The sequence below is a fragment of the Lepisma saccharinum genome, chromosome 21, assembly GCF_977018435.1.
Source record: "Lepisma saccharinum chromosome 21, izLepSacc3.1, whole genome shotgun sequence".
Taxonomy (NCBI): Eukaryota; Metazoa; Arthropoda; class Insecta; order Zygentoma; family Lepismatidae; genus Lepisma; species Lepisma saccharinum.
This window is the reverse complement of record NC_139249.1, coordinates 37,387,681-37,412,583: the sequence shown is the minus strand read 5'-3', so window position 1 is coordinate 37,412,583 and position 24,903 is coordinate 37,387,681. Positions and strand designations below refer to the sequence as shown.

General features: G+C 37.8%; 1 protein-coding gene across 1 annotated transcript in view; it reads right to left on the bottom strand.

The window, feature by feature from the left end:
* Positions 1–20,265, bottom strand: part of qsm (Zona pelucida superfamily protein qsm) — a 151,493-nt gene extending 131,228 nt beyond the window's left edge. The window contains exon 1 of the mRNA XM_083142434.1: positions 20,003–20,265. Within this exon, the coding sequence (XP_082998560.1) occupies positions 20,003–20,072 (70 nt within the window). The 5' untranslated portion in view covers positions 20,073–20,265. The remainder of the gene's footprint in view (positions 1–20,002) is intronic.
* Positions 20,266–24,903: the final 4,638 nt, after the last annotated feature.

Genomic DNA, 24,903 nt, shown 5'->3' with positions numbered 1-24,903 from the left:
AGACCCTCGCAGAACAGACAAACTGCTTCTTCATCACCGGGACTTTCCACTCCGATTGGTGTTTCTAAGACATTTTCCCCAGAATCGATATCTGATTCACAGAATTCCTCATCTGAATCTTTATGAAGCTTCGGTTTCACTGCATGCTTTGTTTTAGTTTGTGTTTTTTTCAGTAGGCTGTTCATCATCTTTTTGCTTTTTATCCTTCAGTTTTATTTTCCTTTCAGCTGAATCTGACTTCTTTCTTTTTCTCCAGTAGCCAACAGAGCATCTTTGCACGGAGACGATGTAATCAAAGCTGCCTTGGAGGGTTTAGGACCTTTGTTAGTCACTTTCCTCTTTGGATCGGGAACAGGCCAGATATCTTTTGGAGACACAGTGTGTCCGGGAATCTTCTTCTCCTTATCTTTACACAGACCGGAACTGCCCATGCCAAATCTGTAGCAGCTGGTTGCAATCTTGTTACTTGCACATTCTCCAAAACTGGTAAATTTGCAGTTCCAGCGCGGTTTGATTCTACAATTGTCGTCCCAGATGCATTTTGACCATCTTCTTGTGGAGTTTCAGTACCTGTGTTTTGTCCTCTTACTGCATTGTTGGAGGATTTAGGTATTTTCCCTTTGCCTTTTTGCAGGGTTTCCAAATCCAGTGCCTCTTGAGAGGAAGGTGCAAAATCCACAGCAGAAAAAACATTCTGGTTACATGGATATAATCCTGTAACCTGAAACCCAATCACAGCAATGGATCCGGTCTGGCAAGTCAAATAAGCCTTTCCCAATAGTTCGGCAATATCATAGGGTCCAACTGGTCTCTCACTTGCGTATGTTTTCACTGTAGTGATGTTTCAAAGCGCAGTTAAGAGGCTGCAGTTTATGCGATGTGTATGGGGTTAAACTTACAATGGATATGCCATTTTCTCGAGCAAGATTCACAATGTCAATGTTTTTGGTGTGGGAGTTGTGGCCATCTAGAATAAGGAGCACAGGGTAATTTTTTGAGGGTTTAATTTTGTCAATAAAGTGCGTTAGTCAGTCTGTGAAAATGTTTGCTTGTATCCATCCGGACGGGTGACATCCACCAATTGCCCCAGGTGGAGCGCCTTTCATGAGAAGCTCAGACATATTTTTCCTAAGAAAAATGAAGATAGGAGGTACAAAAGTTTCCCCTGCACTCATGCAGCAGACTACTGTCACGAGAGACCCCCGTTCAGCAGAACTTAGAACTCCCACTTGTCTTTTTCTCTCAACCCAACCCAATGATTCGAAGGATTTTGCTTTGAACGACATTAAATACTCTGTCTGCCGGGTAGTTGTTTTTGGCGTACTCGACTTCCAGGATATCAAAGAAATTGTCGACTGCCTTTTTGTTAAAGCCATTTGCTTTTGAAAGCGATGTCGCAGCAGGTTTCGAAAGAGATAAAACACTGTTATGACGATTCATGAAGTGGTCGAACCAAACTCTGTGAATAGGTGATTAATTCCATTTCTTTCACACAGTTGGTAAGCTACCCTGCGAACATCTTGTCTCGTAAGACCATAGAATTTACTTTCCACGATACGTAAATACTCGACTAACTCTTTTTCCAGCTCCTCACCCATTATAGGTTTTCTCCCTAATTTTGTTAAAGCGGCTTCTTCCGGTGGTTTGTCAACTCGAACAAGCCTTTGAAGAGTAGGTCTTGGAACAAGAAACATTTTTCATGCCATTTTCAATCCCATATCTTTGTTTCTCACAGTCTTCATCGCCTTAACCATATCTTCAGTATTCCAGTTTTTTTCCTTTGGTCTTGTTTTTTGGACCTAGCACTTTTCGTGACATCTGAAAAGACAAAGTTGAAACCACTCCTGTAGTGTATATAATATGAGCCCCTTAAAGTTTGGGGGCTCATATACCAAGCTCGATGGGGGCTCATTTTACAACCCTTGCCATATTGGAATTGGAACATGCATAACGAATCTTTGTTACTTGCAAAATTACATAGTATCTACACAAAAACAATCTTTTAAACATGCTTTATCCAATGCAATAATGCATTAGGATGAATTTAAATGAATAAGTACTGCAATTAAAAGCAAAACACTTACCTTTCAAAGTTTTTCAGATCGAGAAAACAAAAAGAACACGTTTACTCATAAACTATCAGCTGCAACTGAACGATAACTCTCTGGCGGCAAAAGGCGTTACTAAATTAGCAGTTAAAATCGTCGCCGCCAGGTTGAGGCCACTACATGAACAGATATTGGGGGGGCTCATAATATATGAATGGCTCATAATACCACCTTTACCTCTAATAGTAGAACAAAATCAATTGTTGTGGATAATACAGAATCTAATACATGTCGGAATGGAAGAACCCGGTGTGATATTGGACTCAGTACTTCGTCTAGTGATGTATCAGATGATTCTTCTAAGAAAGTTTCCGGTAACAAGAATGTTACTAATACTCGTACTCGTAAACATGTCCGTTGGAAGCACAAGAATAATAAATCTGTAAGATCTAGCTCTGACGAAACTTCCGTAAAGAAATTCCGAAGTAACGACGCAGAAGGTCCATTCCCAAAACGAGAGTTAGGTGCTGAGAAATATAACTACACTGATGCTTGCTATCAACTTTTTGGTACAAATATACATCCTACTTCTAGTTCTGTGTTTACTAAGAATAATGACAATGTTAGTAATGTACATAATAATCCACATTGTCATCTGGATCAAAGGGTTAATTCTCCTTGTATGTGGTGTGATTTTAACCCACAAATATCAGAACCTAACCCACAAAATGATTGTGTTAGTAATATATATCGTGATGCAAGTGTACCATGTTCAGTTACGAACAATCACGATGATCATCAGTCGTCTGTAAATGGTTCTAGATTGCATAATTATGGTAACACAGGGTTAAACGGAGCAAATCATATTTGTTATAATCAGCCGTATAGTTCGAGGGGAAGAAGTGATCATCCTATAATTAGAAATACATGCAATGGAGAAGGAAATGCAAGAAGTGGACGTTTAAAATTAAGTGAATTATCTCAATTGCCTAAGTTCTCGGGAAAGATAGAGCAACAATCAGCGAGAGAATATATTGAACAGCTGGATAACATATTAAATGTTGTAGGAGTGCCAACAGATATGAAACTGCAAAGTATCCAACAATGCTTCACTGGGAGAGCTGGTTATTGGTTTCGGACTCATAAATATTACTTTAATTCTTATGATCAGTTTGTACAAGAATTCATTAATCAGTTTGCTTCTTCGGAAGTTATCCAATCACAACTCTCCGTATTGAGGAATCGCAAATACGATCCCAGTGTACATGGCAGTTTAGAGACTTTTGCTTTAAAAACTCACTCTAGTTATTGTAATTTGGTTGAAAATCCTCAAGATATAGATGTTATACAGTTAATACTTAGCCAATTACCTGATAATATTGCCAATCACATTACTTGTCACGAAATTCGTTCAGTAGATCAACTAACTAGCATGTTAAGAAGAATAGATGTAATAAAATTTAGTAGAAAGGGGCTTGTTGTTCTTCCTAATGAAGACAACGAACGTGAAAATATTCCAAAGATTTTTAAGAACTCTGAACAAAATAGAGGCAAGTTAAATGTGCGGCAAGTTAATGTTCGACGTTCGAAGACCACTAGTGTTTGTACTCAGACTCCAACTAGTAGTGAGTTAGAAGCCAATACTGTTATCAATCAAGGTTATGAAAATCGGCAGGGAAACAATCTTCGAGGTCGATATTTCAACAATTTTAGGCGAACCTCTAATAATTATGGACATCATGGAAATTTTACTGCACGAAACAATTATAATAGCTTCAGATCTAGAAACGGAGGACAATTCCGAAATAATTACAGACAAAATAATTCTCGTTCACCTACAGGACAATTTAATGATGAAAATTTGCTCAATCAATCGCGATTTTATTACATGAATGAAAATCGCAGTGCTAATAATAATACAATGCCATATCAGCGTTTTCCTGCAAATTCAAATTCATTAAATTCTCAACCTGAAGCAGGAAGTTTGGTATCACAAATTAATTCTGATTCTACAAGAATGGCAAATCGTGAACAAAATACTTCGCGAATAGATCAAGTACAAGGATCAATACAGCAACAAATTCCTAACTCTGCATCTTTAAATTAGTTGCGCAGAAGGAAGTGCCTCAGTCCCTCTGCTGTCCTGTTAAGAGGCAACGTTCAATTGATGATAGTGTTAGTGAAGAATATCGTATTAATGTTGTAAATAATGCGAGTTCATCTTTCAAAACGTTTGAAATAAACTTTCTGTTAGAATGGTTCGACGATGAACCAGACTGGACTTTTAATGAGGATGGTGTACCTATTCCTGTAACGGAAGTTCCAATCATACATGGACTCATATGTAAATTACCTATTACTTGTATAATAGACTCTGGAAGTCAAGCAAATGTTTTAAATTACGAAGTTTGGTGCAAAATAACATCATTGATTGGTAATCTTAGATTAGACAAGGTTGAAGATATCAGATTGTCTGGATTTGTTGGAAGTAAAAGGTGCAAGATTGCTGGTTGCAAAACTATAAGCCTTCAAATTGATGATGAATATTTTCCTATGGAATTCTTTATTATAAAGGAACTTAACGCTGATGTTATTTTGGGAGTTCCATTCTTACGAAAGTATAAAGCTATAGTAGATCTCAGGTCACAGCACATAAGTTTAGTAAGTTCTTCAGGTAAGGAAATTTGTGCTTCATTAAATAATGAAGATTCTAATTTGTTACACTCTAAATGTGATGAATATTGTAGCTCTACGATTAAGAATGAACCTGAATCCAAAGCAAATAAATTGAAGTGTTGTGGATTGTTAAATTATGTGCCTGTATCAGATATCGAATACATGCCTTCTAAGAGCGATATTTACAATAAGGTTTTTGAAATTAACGACATAAATGAAGTACAAAAACAAGATTTACTTTCACTTTTATGGAAGTATCATAACCAATTTTCCGATAGACCAAGACATGCAAATGTAGACGTATATAAGATACAATTGGACACAGAAATACCTGTATCTACTGCACCATATCCCATTCCGATTTCTAGAAGAAAACCTTTGGAAGAAGAACTTGCCAAATGGGAAAGTTGGGGCATAATTTACCAAGAATCTTCGCCATATTTAAATCCTTTGCACATAGTCCCGAAACAGGGGGGTCTGTGGAGGCCAGTTGTGGATTTTAGGAATTTAAATAAGCATGTTATTAGTCCGCAAGTTAGAGTGGAACCAATCAATGAAATGTTGCAACGCTTTTTGGGACCGCAGTATTTTTCTTCTATTGACTTATCTTGTGGATATTTTCAGATCCCGTTAAGTCCTGATTCATATATTTATACTGCTTTCTCATATCGTGGAAGGCAGTATCTCTTTCGATATCTTCCTTTTGGTATAAAATCTGCAGTTTCTGTTTTCCAAGACAGAATGAATAAGATATTCACAAGGGAATTTAATGATTATGTTGTTTGCTACTTGGATGACCTCTTGATCTTCAGTAAAACTTGGCAGGAACATTTACGGCATATAGAAGCTGTTATTCAGAAACTCAAGGAGGCTAATATGTCAATTAAGTTTTCGAAGTGCAAATTTTCATGTAAGGAAATTTCTTTTCTTGGCCATATAGTTTCTGGAAGCCAAATTAAAGTTGATTCAAGCAAGAATTCTGCAATAATAAATTTTCCGACACCTAATAACAAAAGAGCTCTTCGTAAATTCCTTGGCTTGGTCAACTGGAGACGAAAATTTATAAATAAATTTGCAGAAACTGCTCAGCCTCTTTATGAACTTCTGAAATCTGATGTTCCTTGGATGTGGAAGGAATTGCATTCACAGGCATTTGAAAAGTTACGTGAGTTAGTTATATCCCCCGAGGGTTTAGCACAACCTGATTTTTCAAAACCTTTCAACATAAATGTAGATGGCTCTAAGAAGGGGATCGGTGCGGTTTTATGGCAAAATGGCGACACTTCAGGAGAGGATCTCAAGATTATACAATATGCAAGTAGAGTTCTTCGTGGTAATGAGGTGACTTACAGTACGCACGAGATCGAATGTTTGGCAATTCTTTTTGCTTTTGAAAAATTTTATATATATGTTGCTGGAACCGAAGTTCATTTGTATACTGATCATAAATCATTATCATGGCTGGAGTCTGCGAAGTCATTAAATCAGAGACTCAACAGATGGTCCTTAAAACTACAAGGATTTGATTATTCCGTGCATCATATACCTGGAACTTCTAACCAAGCTGCCGATACTCTTAGTAGGTATCCTGATTTATCTACAGGCGTTCCTCTCATCAATGAATTATACATTAATTATTTGAATTTAGATATTGTTGATGAAGACACAGTTGACTTTTGGAAGGAGAGTCAAAGACTGGATCAATGCTGTTCTGAAATTATATGGCATTTAAAGGAAGGCAATACTCCGAAAGGATCCAAAGAGATTTACACATTCCATGACGGTCTTCTGTTTCTGAAGCACTTTCCAGACGATAAGTGGAAACTGGTAGTTCCAAGGGAGTTGGTACCTAAAATTTTACATCGACTTCACGATAAGCAAGGACATTTTGGATATTTTAAGGTTCATAATAAATGCAAAGATTGTTTTTATTGGCCAAAAATGAAAGATACTATTAAGGAATATCTCAGAAACTGCTTAACATGTGCAAAGACTAAGCAGGCAGTCTTAAAAATTGATAAAGAAATTTTGCATGTACATACTACAACCCCTCACAGTATGCTTTCTATAGACCTTATTGGACCTTTACCGAAATCACAAGGTTATAGCTTTATTATAACAATAGTGGACGTTATGTCGAAATTTGTAATGGCCTACCCTTTGAGAAAAGCTACAACCAAGGAAATTATAAATAAGTTCCAACTGCAATATTTTTATCACTATCCACTTTCTAAAGTAATTTTGTCTGACAATGGATCTCAATTTCGATCAGCTGAGTGGAAGAGTTTTGTGGAATCGAATGGAATAAAACATGTTACAACATCAGTGTATTCACCTTTCGCCAACCCAATTGAGCGATACAATAAGGAAATAATCAGGCTACTAAGACTATACACAAAGGATAATCATCAGCAGTGGTTTAAACACTTAAGTGTAATCATTGGACTTTTAAACAGTTCGGTATCTGAGGTTACAGGATTTACGCCGAATGAATTGTTTCTTCATGATAATGTCAAGAATACAGTATTTCATCAAATTAATTGGCCATCTGAACTGGAGAAGGTGACATGGCAGAATAAATGTCTAATGGCAAAAACAAGAATGAAGAAAAGGGCTATAACCAAAACGAAGAAAGAGGATGGAAGGAGTATCACAATCGCAGTCAACGATATTGTTCTTGTTAAAAACCACGAGAAGAGCAGCTTTCTTAATAAGAAAATTCACAAATTTCTGGATTTATGGTTAGGTCCTTACTTAGTTAAAAATGTTAAGAACAATTATGTGGAACTTATCTCTCTAGATGGGAAGAAATCTGTAAATAAGCAAAATTTGTCTAATGTAAAGAAGTTTAATTGTTCAGCCGACAGAAAAACAGAGTTGCTTAAATTTGCTTAAATAATTCTTGAATGTAGTTAGGTTAAGGTAACTACGGACATTTCTACAATGAAAAATGTTGGATATTTGCATAGTCAATGATATTGTTTATTCATTTAATGTACTGAATTCATGCAACTAAAACAAAATGAAGAATATGTCAGTCAAGTTTGATTCACGGAGTTCATAGTGAACTGAATTAATATTGTTTGAAAAAAGAAGTAAGTTATGTTGGAATTTAAATATGTTCATAAGTTTGGAACTAAATGTGGTAAAATTTTCGATATTCACAGAACTGATATAAATCGAAAATTTTCACCCGGAAGGGGTGCGTATTGTGACTGACCCAAAGATGTTCGTTTATTTCATTTATTATGTTTTGTTTAATTTTGTGCTTAATACGTACGATGATATATCTATGTTATCAATTTCTGTTTTGTTATATTTTGGAAAACGTTGTTGCATTAATATGATGTATAATTAATTATTATCACATTCTTGATAATGTAAAATTACGATGTATACATTTATATATACATTTTTGACCATAGCAACGATAAAGAAACAAAACACAGTAGATCAATAAGTGAAAAATATATTGAAATTATATATAGTGACGTCCGAGTTTTCTTTGAATTTAACAAACTGTAAGTAGATTTGGATAAAGATAAATACTAGGATGTTTCGTTGAAGTGTGTGTGAAAGACTTGCTTCAGATTCCAATCTAACCCTTGCCTTCCAGTAAGCTCGGAGGAAATATATAACTCTCAATTATACAACAAATGCTAAACAAGCCTATTTTCATTATTTAATTTTAGTACTTGCCGAGTCATTCAGGAACACCCTGGGCGCTCGTAAATATGTCCTTGTACATAAGGTATTATCGCACCGAGCCGTCAAGCTGAGAATGGTTCATTTGTGCTTCCATCACATTAGATGGTTGCTCCCGATGTGATTTTTCCCCCCGTTGTTGTTGATTTCAGCCTAAGAAAGTGTGAGTTTCAAGCACCACTGTTTGTGTGTCTTTTGCAGGCATTACAGTGCACTGATCAATTTTTTAAAATGATTTGGGAAGATTACAGAAGGCCCTGTGAGGGCATCCTTGGCTACGCCAGTGTGATAATCACTTAATCTGTGATGTCATCACGAGTCCTCATCGTCTCATTATCCACAGAAGGTACTGGGCTCTAGTTTTATTGTTCCTTTCCGCGATTATCATTTCATACTCGTCGGTATTAGCCTAAGGTGAAAAGTGACATGAGAATAGGTGAGAAAAAGAAGTACAATCTGATGAGGCTTTGATGTAGCAGTTTGCTGTGGGACAAAATATTGAATAATTGAATGGAACAAATGTCATACATACATGTGTGGAGACTGGAGCGCGGTGAACGAAGTGGATGAAGCAGGACAAGGACCTGGTTGAGTGATGATGATGTACAAATAGACTGCACTTATTCTGCTAACCTGGTTTCCATGTACCATAAAAATAATGTAACGGAAACTGGAATGACTCAGGCCATCTGAAGAGCTCATACGGACTAACAATACGAACCATCATTTACAGTTTGCAATGTTTGAGTTCAAGTGTTAAACGCGTGTTCCAATTTGGCATGAGCTCTCCTCTACCCCCCTCCTTCTCCTCTTACTGTCGTGTGCGTACACAGACCACGATAAATATATGCTTAAACGCATAACAATTTCTTTCTTGTTCCTAATGCACCACGCAGCCCCGCAGGAGGCATACAATATGCGCGGGGCCTATAACCAAAATTTTTCACAGATCTGAAAAACTGAGATTATGTTCCTTAGCCTGTCCTATATAATCGCAATATAAACAATATTACAATTAATAAAAAAATAATTTATATATTTCGTATAATGACATAAAAGCAACGAGGAGAACATGTTTAAAGTTAAAACCAAGAATTATGAGAAGCTAATAACAGTTTCTAAATTAATATTTCCTTTCATTTCCGATGTGTCACTGCTGAAATGTACATTACAATTAATTATAAAACTGGTTGTGTTAAATATCAAGCTATTATTTTAACTATGAGCATGACAATTTTTAGTCATATCAAATAACGCTCTGTATCATAATTCTCTTTTGTTAACATTTAATAGAATTTTGTCACCGTAGCGAATTCACGGTGCTGTATATAATATAAAATGATATGTTCATTTCATTATTTCATTCTACAATTAAACGAATAATGCTAATCAACTACTTTTGATTGAAATATTTGAACACGATTTTTATGTAGCCCTTTATTTAGAATATGATGCGCCTCCCTAGAGGCTATGAGAAGGTATGAAAGCGATTTCTAAGATACCGCAGCCATTGAGGAAATTCCATCTTCCCATAAATTACTTAGCCTTGTCACCATTTTGTTATCATGCATGCTAAATGCTCACACAAACTGCAGCCCATGTGCAGTTGCTGTCATAGCAAGTGATATTGCTTAGTTAAGATGTTCAGCGAAACGTTGCGAATTGGCTCACATGCAGTGTCCTCTGCAACTGAAAACATATTAGCCATTCTTTGAAGTAGGCCAAGGTAAGATCCCTCAGCGCTCAGTCAACGGTCGCCAAGGCGTTTGAGTGGAAGAAACTATTTAGAAATTGCCTCTGTGGATTGCCAAGGGTGAAGTCTTTCCGAAGACAAGTAACGATTTCCTTTTACAACCGGAATCAGTGTTACCAATGTTATATCGATCGACGTAAATGAACATAAATCACTCAACTGTAGAAAACGCAAGAATTTACTACATCAGAACACTAGTACCAAATATGTTCTTGACATTTCATATCAGTATATTTGTCCTCAATTTAACTTTCTTTGTTCAGTAGCATCATTTTAATCTATTGCAACATTTTTTGATAATCATTCCAGGTAATCTCCGCTTCTTTTCACAGCTCTGGATAACGTTGTATGACACTTGTTCTGATAGAAATTTACGTCATTCTACGTAGATGCCAATGAATATACAACGTTGCTCTGTGGGTCAACCTTGTTATATAAATCTTGGCATCCACAGTTGCCTGCTGTCCAATTGGCAAAGTGTGTCCTGTTATCATTACATAGTAGATTGGGATGCACAAGTATGGCTCGGCAAATTGTCAATGACTATTTTCATTAATTTATCACTTGCATCTTATGCGTTTTTAAGGAATAGATTTTTAAGTGTACTGTACTGGTGCAGAGGTTGACAGCAGCTTCTTCGTCATCTTGTTAATTCTTGAATCTCTCGTTACGCAAAACAAAGAGAATAAACGTCATGAATACTTATGCATCCCACTGTACGCTCTTTCATAAGCAAAGGAAGTAAATAAATCACTATGCACAAATATTCCGCGTGATCGCTCAGTCGTGTCGACTTCCATGGCGGAGTGGTTAGCACAGCGTGCTGCACTGCCAGGGGTCCCGAGTTCAAATCCTAGTTCGGACATGGAAGTTTGTGTTTGTTCCAATGAGAATGCAAAAATATAGAGAAAATTGAAAATTGTGAAAAACTGTATATTCTACCGAGTAGGGTAGCGTTGTATAAAGTGGATACCTGGAGGAAACTCTGGCGGCCAGGCGCGTGGTGCTCATCACATCACCCCCACCTTCGGCCGAGATCAAGAACGTGTGGGGCCCTAACTCCACGCCCCCTATACGCCTTCATGGCGCTTCACTTTTTACTTATTTATTCACAAATATTCCACTAGATGAAGGACATAAGCAGATCCATATAATTCACAGCTAGTATGAATGGCGTTAACAACGTTAGAATAGTTTGCACAATAAATTAAGAAGCTAAAATAGAAAAATTGAGAAATAACCAGTGCAATCAAACATGTTAGATTATTATTATGGTAGGCCTATGTGGAAATGTAAACCTAACCTAGTGAGTGTCATTGTCGGGTTACGAATATGCTGTATGTCCTGATCTAATGGCCCATTCCTGTGGTTCCATAAACCCTCACGAAATGCAATAGTTTCACAAGAAAGAACAATCTTAGCACGGTTTGTGTAAGTGTGTGAATTGTTACGGTTCGGGATAACGGACATCAAGCCACTATGAACTTCACATCTCGAGACAGTTTCTCGCAAAACAGCCAGGGAGAAACGGTTGTGGCCGCAATCCTATCACACCACAGTTTACAAATCTCATGCACGATGAACACAGGCAAGTCTCGTCTTCGTGTTGCGCTCGAGACTCTGCCTGGGGGATTATCTCGAGCAGCCACAAAGGGACAAGTAATGGCTTCGGCGCCTTGGAGCTACGAGACAAAAATGCGTGATTGAGAAAAATCCTCGAAACAAGTTTGACCTGAAAGGTTAGAGCAGTTATTGGTCAACAACTGGTATCCTTTACCAATCTTGTGGGCTACCAAAAACGGAGGAAGTGACAGAACAACTTCGGCCATTGTACTGTACGAACCAACTCAATAACGTTCTGCTCAACTTGCCAATGTGTTTTAGACGCTGTGATGGAACAGGCTCCTTTTATGTGATGTATTGAGGAATACGAATGTCCTAACGGTTACCTTTGGTTAAAGAAATAGCAAATACGTTATTCCGCCTGTAACTTCTCTGGATAATTCTAAAGTTAAAGATTCTTTTAACCGTTCTTTTTTTATGATTCGATTCAGTGAAACAAATCGTTAAATTGATTAACACTCTTGATATTTTTCGTTGAATAGATATTACATGGATTTAGGGCTACTCAAACATATATATATATCCCTGCTTACAATTTGTACAGAGTTTTATGCAATGGCAGAGTCGCTTATGTACCGCATATCAATATTAAATTCGTTCCACAACAGGCCAATAGTTTCGAAAGTGAACAATAAATTTCACGAAGTATGAACGCCACTTCAGTAAATCAAAAACAAACTGACAAGCGGTATTTTGAACGTATGTGGTGTCCTGCTACGGGCGTTCTTCGAAAATTTTAAATAGAAAAGAGGGTCTAGTAACATTACTTGTAAACAATCCTTCTAGGAAGCTTTTCTTTTTGTTTTGTCAACATTTTTCGAATGGGTATCCTAAAATTATCTTACTGTTTCGACGAATCTGTACTTTAGTAACAGGCTAATATTTTCAAAATGTAGTACAAAACGCTTTATTTCATAACGTGAAAGCTTATGATTGTGGTATTTTGAAGGAAGGAAAATTTTATATGGGAAAGTGTCGAGTAACACCTCGTTGGATAGGTTTCTTCATTCCAAGCAAATTTTATACGAAATATTTTTTTTCAATGTAATGCTTCCCCGATGGCGTAGTGGTAACGTCGTCGGTTTGTAATCAAGGGCTCTCAGGTTCGATACCCGTTGAAAGCAGGTGGTGGTTCAGATTCCACTTTAAACTGTAGAGATCCAGTCCCGAGTAGCCTATCTGTGCATACAGTGAACTTAAAACACAACCAAACAAACATCTTTCAATGTAGGCCACTGTACTCGATTTGGTGCCGGAAATGTGACTTCTTATTAAACTTGCTTTTAAAATCTAAAATTCAACACTTTTCATGACAATGTTTTTTACTCAAATACCAATTTTATTGATGCACTGTAAATCGTGAGCATAATGAGGCTAAGACGATTAAACGACATACAGAATGATTCTTAATACAGTACTTAGTGGGACACCAATTCACCCGAAAAAAGAAGCACAAACTACGTCACAAAACAAACAAGAGATGAGAAAGAACCAGCAGAACGCATCCCAGGGTGCGAATTACACGCGAAAGTAGGTCCCCTTGTTACATCAGAGCAAACGCAATAAAGACAGGGGCCGTACATTATTCTGACATCTACGTAGCAACTTAATCACTGCTCTTCGTCGCGAGTTCAACAAGGAGAGAAATGGAGCAGACGAGTTAACTTTGCCCTGACCCCGTCTTCAAAGAGGAGGAGCACGCATATCATACGGAGACAAATGCGAAGCGCTTTTGCCCTTCTCACGTTCCACATTAGTAGAATACGAAACGCTAAAAATTCAGAGCATGGTGTTCTCATGTGCCTGAATGGTGTGATAATTGTCTCTCTTTTATGATGTATATTACAGAACTCTTCTTAGTGCTGTTAAGGTATTAAGTAAGATTAGTACTGCTACTGCGTGGCTTATTGTGAAAGAAAACCATGCAACTGGATTTTTGTTACATCACTTGGACACAGTAGGATCAACCAGTACTAATACAACTAGTGGAAAATTTGCCAAAACGATGACGCAAGTTCCCTCTTATGTTAATTTGTTCTGAATTTTATCGTATTTTCTTTCAATTTCAAACTTTCTTGTTGTCCTTTCTTTTTGAAAACATAAAAGCGCTTTCGAAATGTGATTAGTAAGTGACGGCCATAAAATAAAGTCAAAACTGAACGAACATTCGCCGAGAAACTAAATACCTGGTAAAAGAGTACAAAAGATCGACTTTTGTCATTGTATTTTACTAGAATTCTTACTTTCATCTTCAACCTGCTGTGTTTGAAACTACAATTCCCTAGGTTGCAGAAAGCTGTAAAGTTCTATTCTTTTACTTAATAATAATTGATTGATTGATTTTCTTTATTTTACTTCGCTTTTATGTTCCACTTTTGGCTAATTTGCGAAGATGGGGATGAGTGATGAAATTGATGAATGGACACTCACAAACTTCCATGCGAACGCCGGGATTCGAACCCACGACCTCTGGCGTCGTAGCGCGATGTGCTGACCACTCTGCCACGGGGGCCGGCTCTTTAACTTAATAATTATAATTTCTGAACATTCGTACAAAGGAATAATGCTGATACTACTGTACTTCCGAAGTGGAAATCAACAGTATCTAAACACTAATTATGACATCGGTTGAAGATGAAGGAGTACAATTGTGTGTGTGATATTCAATAATATATATCGGGTGGTCCAAAAGTCCCGGAACGGTCACATATCGTGAGAAATACACATCGAATCGGAAAACGAAATAATACGTGTTTAATAAGTGAAAAAAGCTATTCAATGATATCAAACTCGATTCCCCACCCCCGTCCCCTGGGCAGATTCCGAATCTGCAATCGCTTTTACCCTAGTAGCTCAATTAGGGGCAGAGCGTCCCTTTGAAATTCCACTTTTTTTCTCTCTCTCCGTTCCTAATTGAGCTAGAAGGATGGTTGATAGCTCGTTGGACTCGGAATGAAGACCTCTTTCCGATTGTACAATACAAAACGGGGGTTTCCATTTAAAATTTCACAGTTGCCCCCCACCCCCAGGGGGCGGGGAATCAAGTGTGATATCATTGAATAACTAACTTTCTTTCACTTATTAAACAGGTATTTTTTTTTGTTTTCCGATTCGATGTGTATTTCTCACGATATGTGACCGTTCCGGGACTTTTGAACCACCCGGTATATATATATATATATATATATATATATATATATATATGCATAAACATAATTTACACACATATATTATATGAAGGTAGGGCCCGAAGTTGGTGGCTTATAATTCTAAAAAAATACCTATGAAAATACTTTAGATGTTGGAATTATAAGCTATAATAATAATAATAATAATAATAATAATAATAAAAAGGCGATGAAATAGTGTCTTGTGAAAGTACTTGAATAATTCAACATAGCTGAATGTTTGATTGTTGAAACTAAGAGGAAAACAACCAAGGACAATTTTTACTTACGACTACCAGTCACATTGTTTTCAATTTCTTCTATCTCTAACGTTATCTGCGATAGGCGTATCTTTCTGTACTCGAGCCAAAGGAAATGGTCGATTTACCGTTGTAGAATTTTGAGAAAAGGAAATACGACTACAATGCGCGAGTCCATCGTAAAGGAGAAAAATGCAGTTGCGAAATCTGAAAAAATATTTTAAAATAAGAACTGAAAAAATGGCCGGAACACTTTTTAAAATTTTAAAATAAAAACAAAGTTTTCTTGTACTAACTGAAGGGAAATCGACTTATTTGTATCTAGGATCACCTTAAAGGGCCCGAAAAAAAATATGCATTTTCCCCAGCCGTGGTTAGTTCAATTCTGGAAATGACATAACTGCCACTTGTATTGTCTTAATGATTTGTGTATGATTTTGTAACATGCAAAAATTACATATCTTCGATTTCGAAACTTCCGGATAAACGCAATGCAAGATCAATTGCAATTTGATACTGAACTATAAGAGCATTGAAGCTTTCTACCAATTACGAAATCAAAGTGAATTGTTTGTCCTTGTAATTACTAATGTGACCGAAAGAAGATAATACAAGAAGGGATATTTGAATCGGCAAACTTTCATATCATGATTTTGGAAACAACTATAATTGGGAATGTTAACGCAAATTGTCCTGAATGATAAATTCATTCATTCATTATTTTATTTTGGATCTAACAGCCATGATTTCTTTCTCGTTAATAAACAATGTGCGATTATTGGTTTAGGATGTAACGAAGTCCACATAGAACTGATCTAGGAATGGATCTCCGTGATCAGGCCCGTAACCAGAATTTTATTTCGGGGAGGGGGGCTCATTCCTTATCAGCAGCCACCATTTAAAGGCGAAAAGTGGGAGGTAGAAACCCTGAAGATAAATTTCTCAGTTTACAACTTATTACATGTACAAGATGTTTAATCCTGTTAATGAAGTAAAATTAATTACCACTATACACAATTTAAATTAGATATTTCTACGATTTTGTGGGAGGTTTTAATCCCTCGAGCACCTCCCCTGGCTACGTGCCTGTCCGTGATACAATAATACGTACTAGAAATACAATTCTTCAGTATGAATATTTGCGTCTCTTGTTTCATAAATTCATTGTCTCAAGGCACAGAATCGATGCGGGGTAACTCAAATACTCACTATTTTTTGGAAATGTGAAATTCGTCAACATATATATTTATATCTTTGAATCTTTAACACACAGTAAAATCTGTTTTCAAAAGTGACCTTACATTGACATCATCAACTCAGAATTCAACCATCCTAGAATTTCAGTCATCATTTTATATTTTAATGTATCCTAAATTTAAATTTGGATCATAATTCCACTACGATATCCGTAAGAAGCACTAATACATAACCTTTAAAGAGTGCATAATCTATTGTAGAAAGAGCGTAGTTACTGTATTTTCTACAAACATTTCCTCCTGTACAACTCTATTTTTGATGAAAGAACCAATCAGGATTAACTTTTACTTTTGTAGTTAGTTACTCGTTCAGTTCTACTACGCAGCGAAAGAGAAATGTATTAATTACTTGTTATTATGTCACCGGATGTTCACATGAAGGAGCAGGCTTTTTGTAGCGTGATTTATGGCTCGGTAATTACAAAGCTGAGACAATACCAGCTCCTAGCGTGTTTTGGAATACTTCTATTGTCTTCCTCTCTCGCCAGCGACTTAGATGGCCGGGTGGAAAAGCAGCCTCTACACTCTGTCGTGGGCGTTGTTTCGTTTGAAGAGTCTGGTGCAAATTGTGAACCGTCCCATCCCCAAACCTTGCCGTTCCGAACGTGACTGTATACGAGTGCAAGGGCACAAGAGGCTGATAACGTTGTGTGAAGAAATAAATAAGCTTTCATGCTTGCGATTTTTCCTTCGTAATGGGCATAAATTCGCCCATGCAAGGTGATAGAAATACACTATAGAATTATCCAAGTCAACGATGATACTTGTTTCTCGCTAGGTTGGCATGAAAACCAAATTCAAATGTTTGCAAAACATTTTTATCTGACAAATGTTTATCAGCCAGACTTGTAAAGTAAGGTCGAACACGAATGTAGATGCAGTTAAGTTAGTTGCTGCAAACACGCTACATTTTTTTAAAATAGACAAAATATGACTATAATTTTTGTACTATCACCAGGCACGGGATTAGCCAGGGGCTCTGAGGGCTGAAACACCCCCGTAATCTTCAAATATCTAATTTAAATAGCGTCATTAATTTTACTTTATTAGCAAGATTAAACATCGTGTACTTATAATAAGTTGTAATATGCTGAGGTTTCTACCAACACTTTTTTGCCTTTATATGGTTGGCTGCTGATAAGGGGTTACTCCCCCTCCACCGAAATAAAATTCTGGCTACGGGCCTGACTATCACTACCTTTGCACAGAACGCCAAGCTTCGTCGTTGTGTTACCAACATGAACATTTCGAGGAGAATACTACTGAAACGAGAGGGTTTATTCACATATTAATGCTTCAGCTTTTTCGAGGTTTGTGCTGACACATTCAGCAACGTATTTCGTGTTGTAGTAAAAAGATTGCATATCGTTAAAGAGTACCGATTTGCATGTGATCGAGGGCTGTTTCCTATCCTTTGAACCAGTGCACAGCAGTGGCGGCGCAAGACGGGGACTGAGGTGGCAGATCTAGCTCCTCCCTTTACCAAAGAAGCAAATGTAGGTAAATAAATTCTCTTTGAGCCCAAATATGCATTTTTGTATGGTATTTAGGCATATGTTACATGTGACTGCCTTCCAGAAATTATTCATACTGCTCTCTGCCTTCGCACTCATTTTTCTGGTGCCTTATGTGATTTGAACATGTTCGTCACTGTCATTCAAAGCTACGTATAAATATTTCAATAATAATAATTCAAACCTCGCATTGATGGTGATATGAAACTGCATACATGTTAGCAATAAGAGGCGACTCCTCGATGGTGTCATGGTAACGTCGTCGCCTTGTAATCAAGGGATCCCAAGTTCGATACCCGTGGAGGTTCAGCCCCGATTAGCCTATCTGTGAATAAAGTGGACTTACAACAAGAAAGAACAAAACCCATTGCTAAATATTGTAAATCTGAACACTATATATTACTATGACGAAATCAAATGCTACAAGAATACGTTTTTCAAGGCAAAATACTTTAAATTATTCCCACTTGAAGCAACTGATGGCATTTGCATTGTAGCCTCTCTTTCACACAGTTCTCTCATGAGATGTAATTTATTGTAATGTATAAGAATTGTAAGCAAAATGTATAAGAAGGTTACTTTTCCTAAGAATGATTTTCATCTGTTCACAGCCTCTTTGGCAATGCGTCCTTCTGTGGAAAGAATGACAAGGCCATTTTGCGCACGAATGAAGGCGAGCCTAAACCGAGCAGATTGGCCTGACTGTAGACCTTATATTGCATCTGCATGAAAATAAAACGTTGGAAATATGGGTGGTAATATTTCTTACGCAATACCATGTATCTTCTCATGTATGTACTTAAACGAACCAAGCATTCTAATATACATAGCTATCCCTTGATCGATTTCGGCTAAAGTTGAGGCGATGTGATCAGCACCACCCTCCTGCCGCCTTTATCCATTGATTAGACGCTGGGTCAGATTTATAGTTGCTTAATGCAGTGATATTTTCGGACCCCCCCCCCACTCACCCAACGTGGGAATCGAACCCGGGTCTCCCGTATGGCAGTCTGCAGCATCTTGGCTTCCATAGCAGTGCAAGAACAAGAATGATACTTGATCTACCCGACAATTCTATGTTTAGAGCTACCACCTTCCAATCAAGGGTTCCTGGTTCGATCCCGGCGACGTGATATACGTTTTTAGATGTAGATATCTATTTTTCTCAGTTTCGGCTTATTTTTTCTTTAAGAAAAAAGAAGTCTCTCCTATAGAAACGTGGTTAACTTTGTAATCGAAGGGTCACAAGTTGGAAGAACTCCGTGGCAGTAAAAACCCATGAAAAATCAACCTTCAGGAAGAAATTTCATAAGATTAGATTAAGGCCTGCAGATTGTTCCAGACAATACGGCCAATTTCCATCAATATATCTTCGTAATCATTGCTACTTCACGGCCCGAAATATATAATAGTAACATGAGTATGTAATTTCGGTATGATTGTTTGATTTTTTTAATAAGTTGCAGTGTATGCAATTAACTTCAGCATGACAGTCAATTCTTTGTACATTTTTTACTCTTGCTTCTGACAATTAAATCCCAGACTATTCTGTGGAATTATTTATCGGTGTAATTTTCTTTCAATTGCACGGTTTTAAGAATCAAATGCTATTAAATGACATGACCAGTTTATAAAAATTTACATGCGATACTAATGACTTGTAATGAAGAACGAACTTCTAGTTTTTATTGGCTAAATAGATGCGTTATGCCGTAGTAACGTAACGTATTGGCTATTCTACCAGGTTACGGTACAATAAAAGTGTATTATAGTATTTGTGTTACAATGTAGCCATACCGGAATCGAGGAAACTAGCGACAGCCTTGTCGTTTGTAAGTTGCCGTATATGGAAACATGCTTTTTATGCACCCGGCATTGCAGCTGGTTATTAAAGCGCATTAATCATGTTAAGGCACACATAATAGGAGAAGAGAAAGTTGTAAGTTGAATAAGAATCTCGTAATGTCAAGCATCATAGTTATCGAATAGAGTTTACTCACCCTTGGCATAGCAGCTGCAGAGCATCCATGCTATACTGAAGCACAGGATCAGCTGTTGAGGGACAGACATGGTGTTACCGATTCCTTATTTCGCGGTGTTTTTGTGAAGCACCACTTCTGAACACGAACTGAAAACACTAAACGCAACTTCCTTCTTGTCCACGCACTTGTGCCACACGTTTATTCTCGCTGCTTAACGCACTGGCGGCATACGAACTACCTTCTTCGGCTCACAACCACTATCTGCCTCCACTCGCCATCTTTCACCGCCCATTACGTTCTACTTCCAGGTAAAGCCGTCAGGTGTCTCTGACGTCACTGTTGCCCACCTTCTGGCAGACGTTGGTGTAAAAGGAGGAGTGGGAGGGAGATTTGGTGGCATATGGTCATTTTTTTTCTTTCCATGTTACCAATACAGCTTTTCAAAAGTGAATGCAAGGATGTAATCTATTTGATTTTCCTTCATTTTTTGTTCTTTTACGCAAGCGATAGAAGACACTTTTGTAAGAATGAACGTCTTCGAATTACGGAGATAAAAAAATCACTGACGCTCTAACGAAACCATGCTCTTGTTCTTACTGAAATTGTGTTAGGGCATTGGTTATTCGACCCAGACCAAATGTATTCTGGCCAGTAGCGTACGTAAGAATTGTTTTCGGAGTTGTAAAGATGGATATTACATAGCTGCCTTGTAGGGGAACCGGAATACAGTATAAATATAAACTATTTTTAAATGATAATCGGTTTATTTTTGAAGAGAAATTTGCATTTCCAATTTGGTTTCACCCGAGTGCTGTACTCGACGTCAGGGGTCCGGGTCCGAATCCCGGCCTGGGCATGGATGTTTGTGAGTGTCCATTCATCAATTTCATCACTCATCCCCATCCAAACTAACCAAAAGTGGCACAAAAAGCGAAGTAAAATAAAGCAAATCAATCGATTACTGTGCTGCTTACATTTGAAAATGTTGTTCTTCCTAATATTTCTGGAGGGGATGTAATCTCATCAGCTCCTCCCTGAGTATGCCTTTTCAAAAGGCTACCACTTGCACCTGAGGCAGAGCGAGAGAGAAATGTGTGATGAAAGAGATAGATTGAGAACAAATTTATTTCTCTTTGATATTTAAATGTTGTCCTTCCATTTCAAAATTGAAATCTATCCAGATCATTATAAAGGCATACTTTTCCCAATGTATTTCTTCATTTCCTTCAGAAATTGGGACATTTTTTCCGTGCCGAGGAATAATTTCGGCAGTTCAGGAGCTCTCTCGTCCATTACTGTCCTGAACGTAGAACAATCGTAATTTTACAGAGAATGATTTAAAGTGGAGCATAGATAGGCTATAGAGAACTTTAGTTGTTTTTCTGTTTCTCAACCTCTCAACCTTCTCTCTCTCTCTCTCACTCTCTCTCCGTCATATTATGTTTCGTTTTTGTCTTTTCGTCACGATGATTTCCTTCTCGTTATTTTTTGCACTTTCTATAGCTAGCTCTCTGCAAACATTACAGTTCCTGTAAAACCGGAACAGTCCCTTTTTGAGTCTGTGTCGTGATTTTTTAACGTAAAACTGGACGCCAAAACGTCCTTTTTTATGACAGAGACTTATCGGCATAGAATTACTACTATTACTATTAAGTAAGATTCAATCACTCACATCTGACTTCAGCGCGATTTATATTAGAGGTCTGCAGTAGGGATGGCCAAACGGATCCGGATCCGGATCCAAAAGTTATTGATCTGGATCCGGATCCGAAATTCCGGATGTGGGTCTGAAAGTTTCGGATTCGGATCCGGATCCGAAAGTTCCGGATCCGGATCTGGGTCCGAAAATTCCGGATCCGAAAAATACTGGATCCGGATCCGAGAGTTTCGTATCTCAATCCCATTATAATATTACCACACCTTAAAAGGTATTATGATCTTCGATTACAAAGAAATTTTTCATTAGTTAGTCCTACAAGAATTTTTCTCAAGTGTTGTTCCTAAAATACTTTGCTACGCATCGGCTAACATACTCGTGCACAAAAATAATCTTACTTGTTTAACATAAAATGTCAAGGTGATTTTGTAAATGCCATTGATTGAAACGAATATGTATTCATTCGAATATATTGGAAATGAAAACACACATAAATGTGAGACATTCCATTTCAGGATGAAATCTTTAACACATGTAACAAGATAGAAATGTTATACAAAAATTATACAATTATTATACAGTTACAGTTTTAAAAATTAAAATAAAACATTATAATATATGCAGTGTTATATGTATAATTACAAAGTGTAAGACTAACAAGGGAGGTTATCTAAGTGTCCCCCTCCGATTTCCATGAAACTTTGCAGGTGTATAGTAGGGCCAATGGAAGAAATACGTGTTTTTTTGTTTCAGCTAAAAAATTGTTTTAGGGGGCAAAACCCCCTCAAATGTCAAGATGAGGACAAATTCAAGTGAGGATCTAACCCCTGTGCCCCCCTCCGATTCCCATGATACTTGGCAGGTGTGTGTATAAACGGGCCCAAATGAAGAAATACGTGTTTTTTTTGTTTCGGCTAAAAAACTGTTTTAGGGGACAACCCCCCTCAAATGTCAATATGAGGACAAATTTAAGTAGGCATTTGACCTATGTGTCCCCCTCCGATTTCCATGAAACTTGGCAGGTGTATAGTGGGACCCAAAGAAAGAAATACGTGTTTTTTTGTTTCAGCTAAAAAACGGTTTTACGGGGCAAAACCCACTCAAATTGTCAATATGAGGACAAATTTAAGTAGGCATTTGACCTATGAGTCCCCTTCCGATATAGTGTATAGTGGGGCCCAATGGAAGAAATACGTGTTTTTTTTTTGTTTCGGCTAAAAAACTGTTTTAGGGGGCAACCCCCTCAAATGTCAAGATGAGGACAAATTTAAGTGGGCATTTGACCCTTGTGTCCCCTCTGATTTCCATGAAACTTGGCAGATTTATGGAGGTGCCCAAAGGAAGAAATACGTGTTTTTTTTTTGTTTCGGCTAAAAATCTGTCCTAGGGGGCAACCTCCCCTCAAATGTCAAGATGAGGACAAATTGAAGTGGGGATCTGACCCCTGTGTTCCCCTCCGATTTCCATGAAACGTGGCAGGTGTATAGAGGGGCCCAAAGGAAGAAATACGTGTTTTTTTGTTTCAGCTAAAAACTGTTTTAGGGGGCAAAATCCCCTCAAATGTCAAGATGAGGACAAATTGAAATAAGGATCTGACCCCTGTGTCCCCTTCCGATTTTCATGAAACTTCCCAGGTGTATAGAGGGGCCCAAAGGAAGAAATACGTGTTTATTTTTTGTTACAGCTAAAAAAAACTATTTTAGGGGGCAAAACCCGCCTCAAATGTCAAGATGAGGATAAATTGACGTGGGGATCATCTGACCCCTGTGTCCACCTCCGATTTCCATGAAATTTGGCATCCGCGGATCCGGATCCGAAAAATTTTAGGATCCGGAACCAACCGGATCCGGATCTGGCCATCCCTAGTCTGCAGTACTTGGGAGCATAAGAAACAATTGATATGGCGACTTTCGTCGCTCTGCGCGCTGGTAAGAATAAACAGTTTTATATCATGACGAAACTGTTTTTATATTAAAATGTGTACATTTTGCCGTCCAGTTTTTCCTTCAAGAAAAATATTTTTAAAAATCTCGTTATTGTTTTCTTAAAAATCTGGCCTCCTAAGCATAGATAGGAGCGATGGATTCCGAATTGAAGTACTACGGTAACGTGCCTACATACGTGAAGAGCTGGTTATATAGTGTCTGCCGTTCATCATGTCAGTTTCTGTAATTTCTACCTCGACGGAGCCTCGCAGTATGTCTCAGGTCGCCACGTTAGTTACCCACATGTTCCCTCCTTGTGACCCCAGAATTCCCATTCACAATCCTTTTTCCTTATATTTACAGCGCTATAAACTTCTATGGTTGAACCTAAGTGTTAACCCATTGCCTTCATTCCCATCGAGAATTCAAATATGGAAGTAACGGACGGTCGGTTTCGATTACATCTGCCGAGTAATTACAGTCATCGTGGATTCAAGTGAAATAGACCCATAGGCGTGCGAGCGGGGGGCAAGAGGGGGTAGTTGCCCTCCTAATACTCTCATTTAGAAATTTAGCGTACCGGAATCATATGACCGTTATTAAGCAATTATGCTCTTAAAGAAAAAAAATATTTTTTGAAGCATTTTCAAGCTCAAAGCAACTATCCAACGTCGTTCTCCAGCAAATTTCTTGCTATTAAAACTTCCACGCACACTTTATTCGTTAGTTGCGTTACAGAATAAATTTCGCATACATTGGAAATCAGCAGCGGCGATTGGGTGCCAAAATTGGTGAGCAAGGACAGTTAACTTTTTCGTGGTAGATAAGGCATTAAAAGGCTAAGTGTGGGGGTAAATAGTGGGGGGAGCAACTGCCCCCTGTACCCTCCAAATCACCGTTACTGTTGGAAATGAATTAATTATGTGTAGTTGTTTTGAATCTGCTGTACGAAACCATTTTGATATGTAAATATCTCTGAAGCACTGAGAGGGGAAATAAAGGAGGGAGCAGAGAAAATTCGTGCCAGGGATATTGGAATTCTTCTAATGCAGTTATTTTCGGCGGGTCCGGATCACACTCTATATTAACTAACTCTCTAGCGTTCTTAAACCCGGAGGTTTATGGCTCTGCAGCAACACAGGCCTTCCATCTGTCCCTATCCTGAGCAAGATCTATCCACTCTTTTCCAACCCTACAGATTTCCTTTAGGTTCATCTCAACGTTATCTCTCCATCTTCGTCTTGGCCTTCCTACAGGTCTCTTACCATCAGGCTTACCAACAAGAATTCCGTAAACTCCAGTTTCCCATTCGTATCACATTTGTCACATGGCGTACC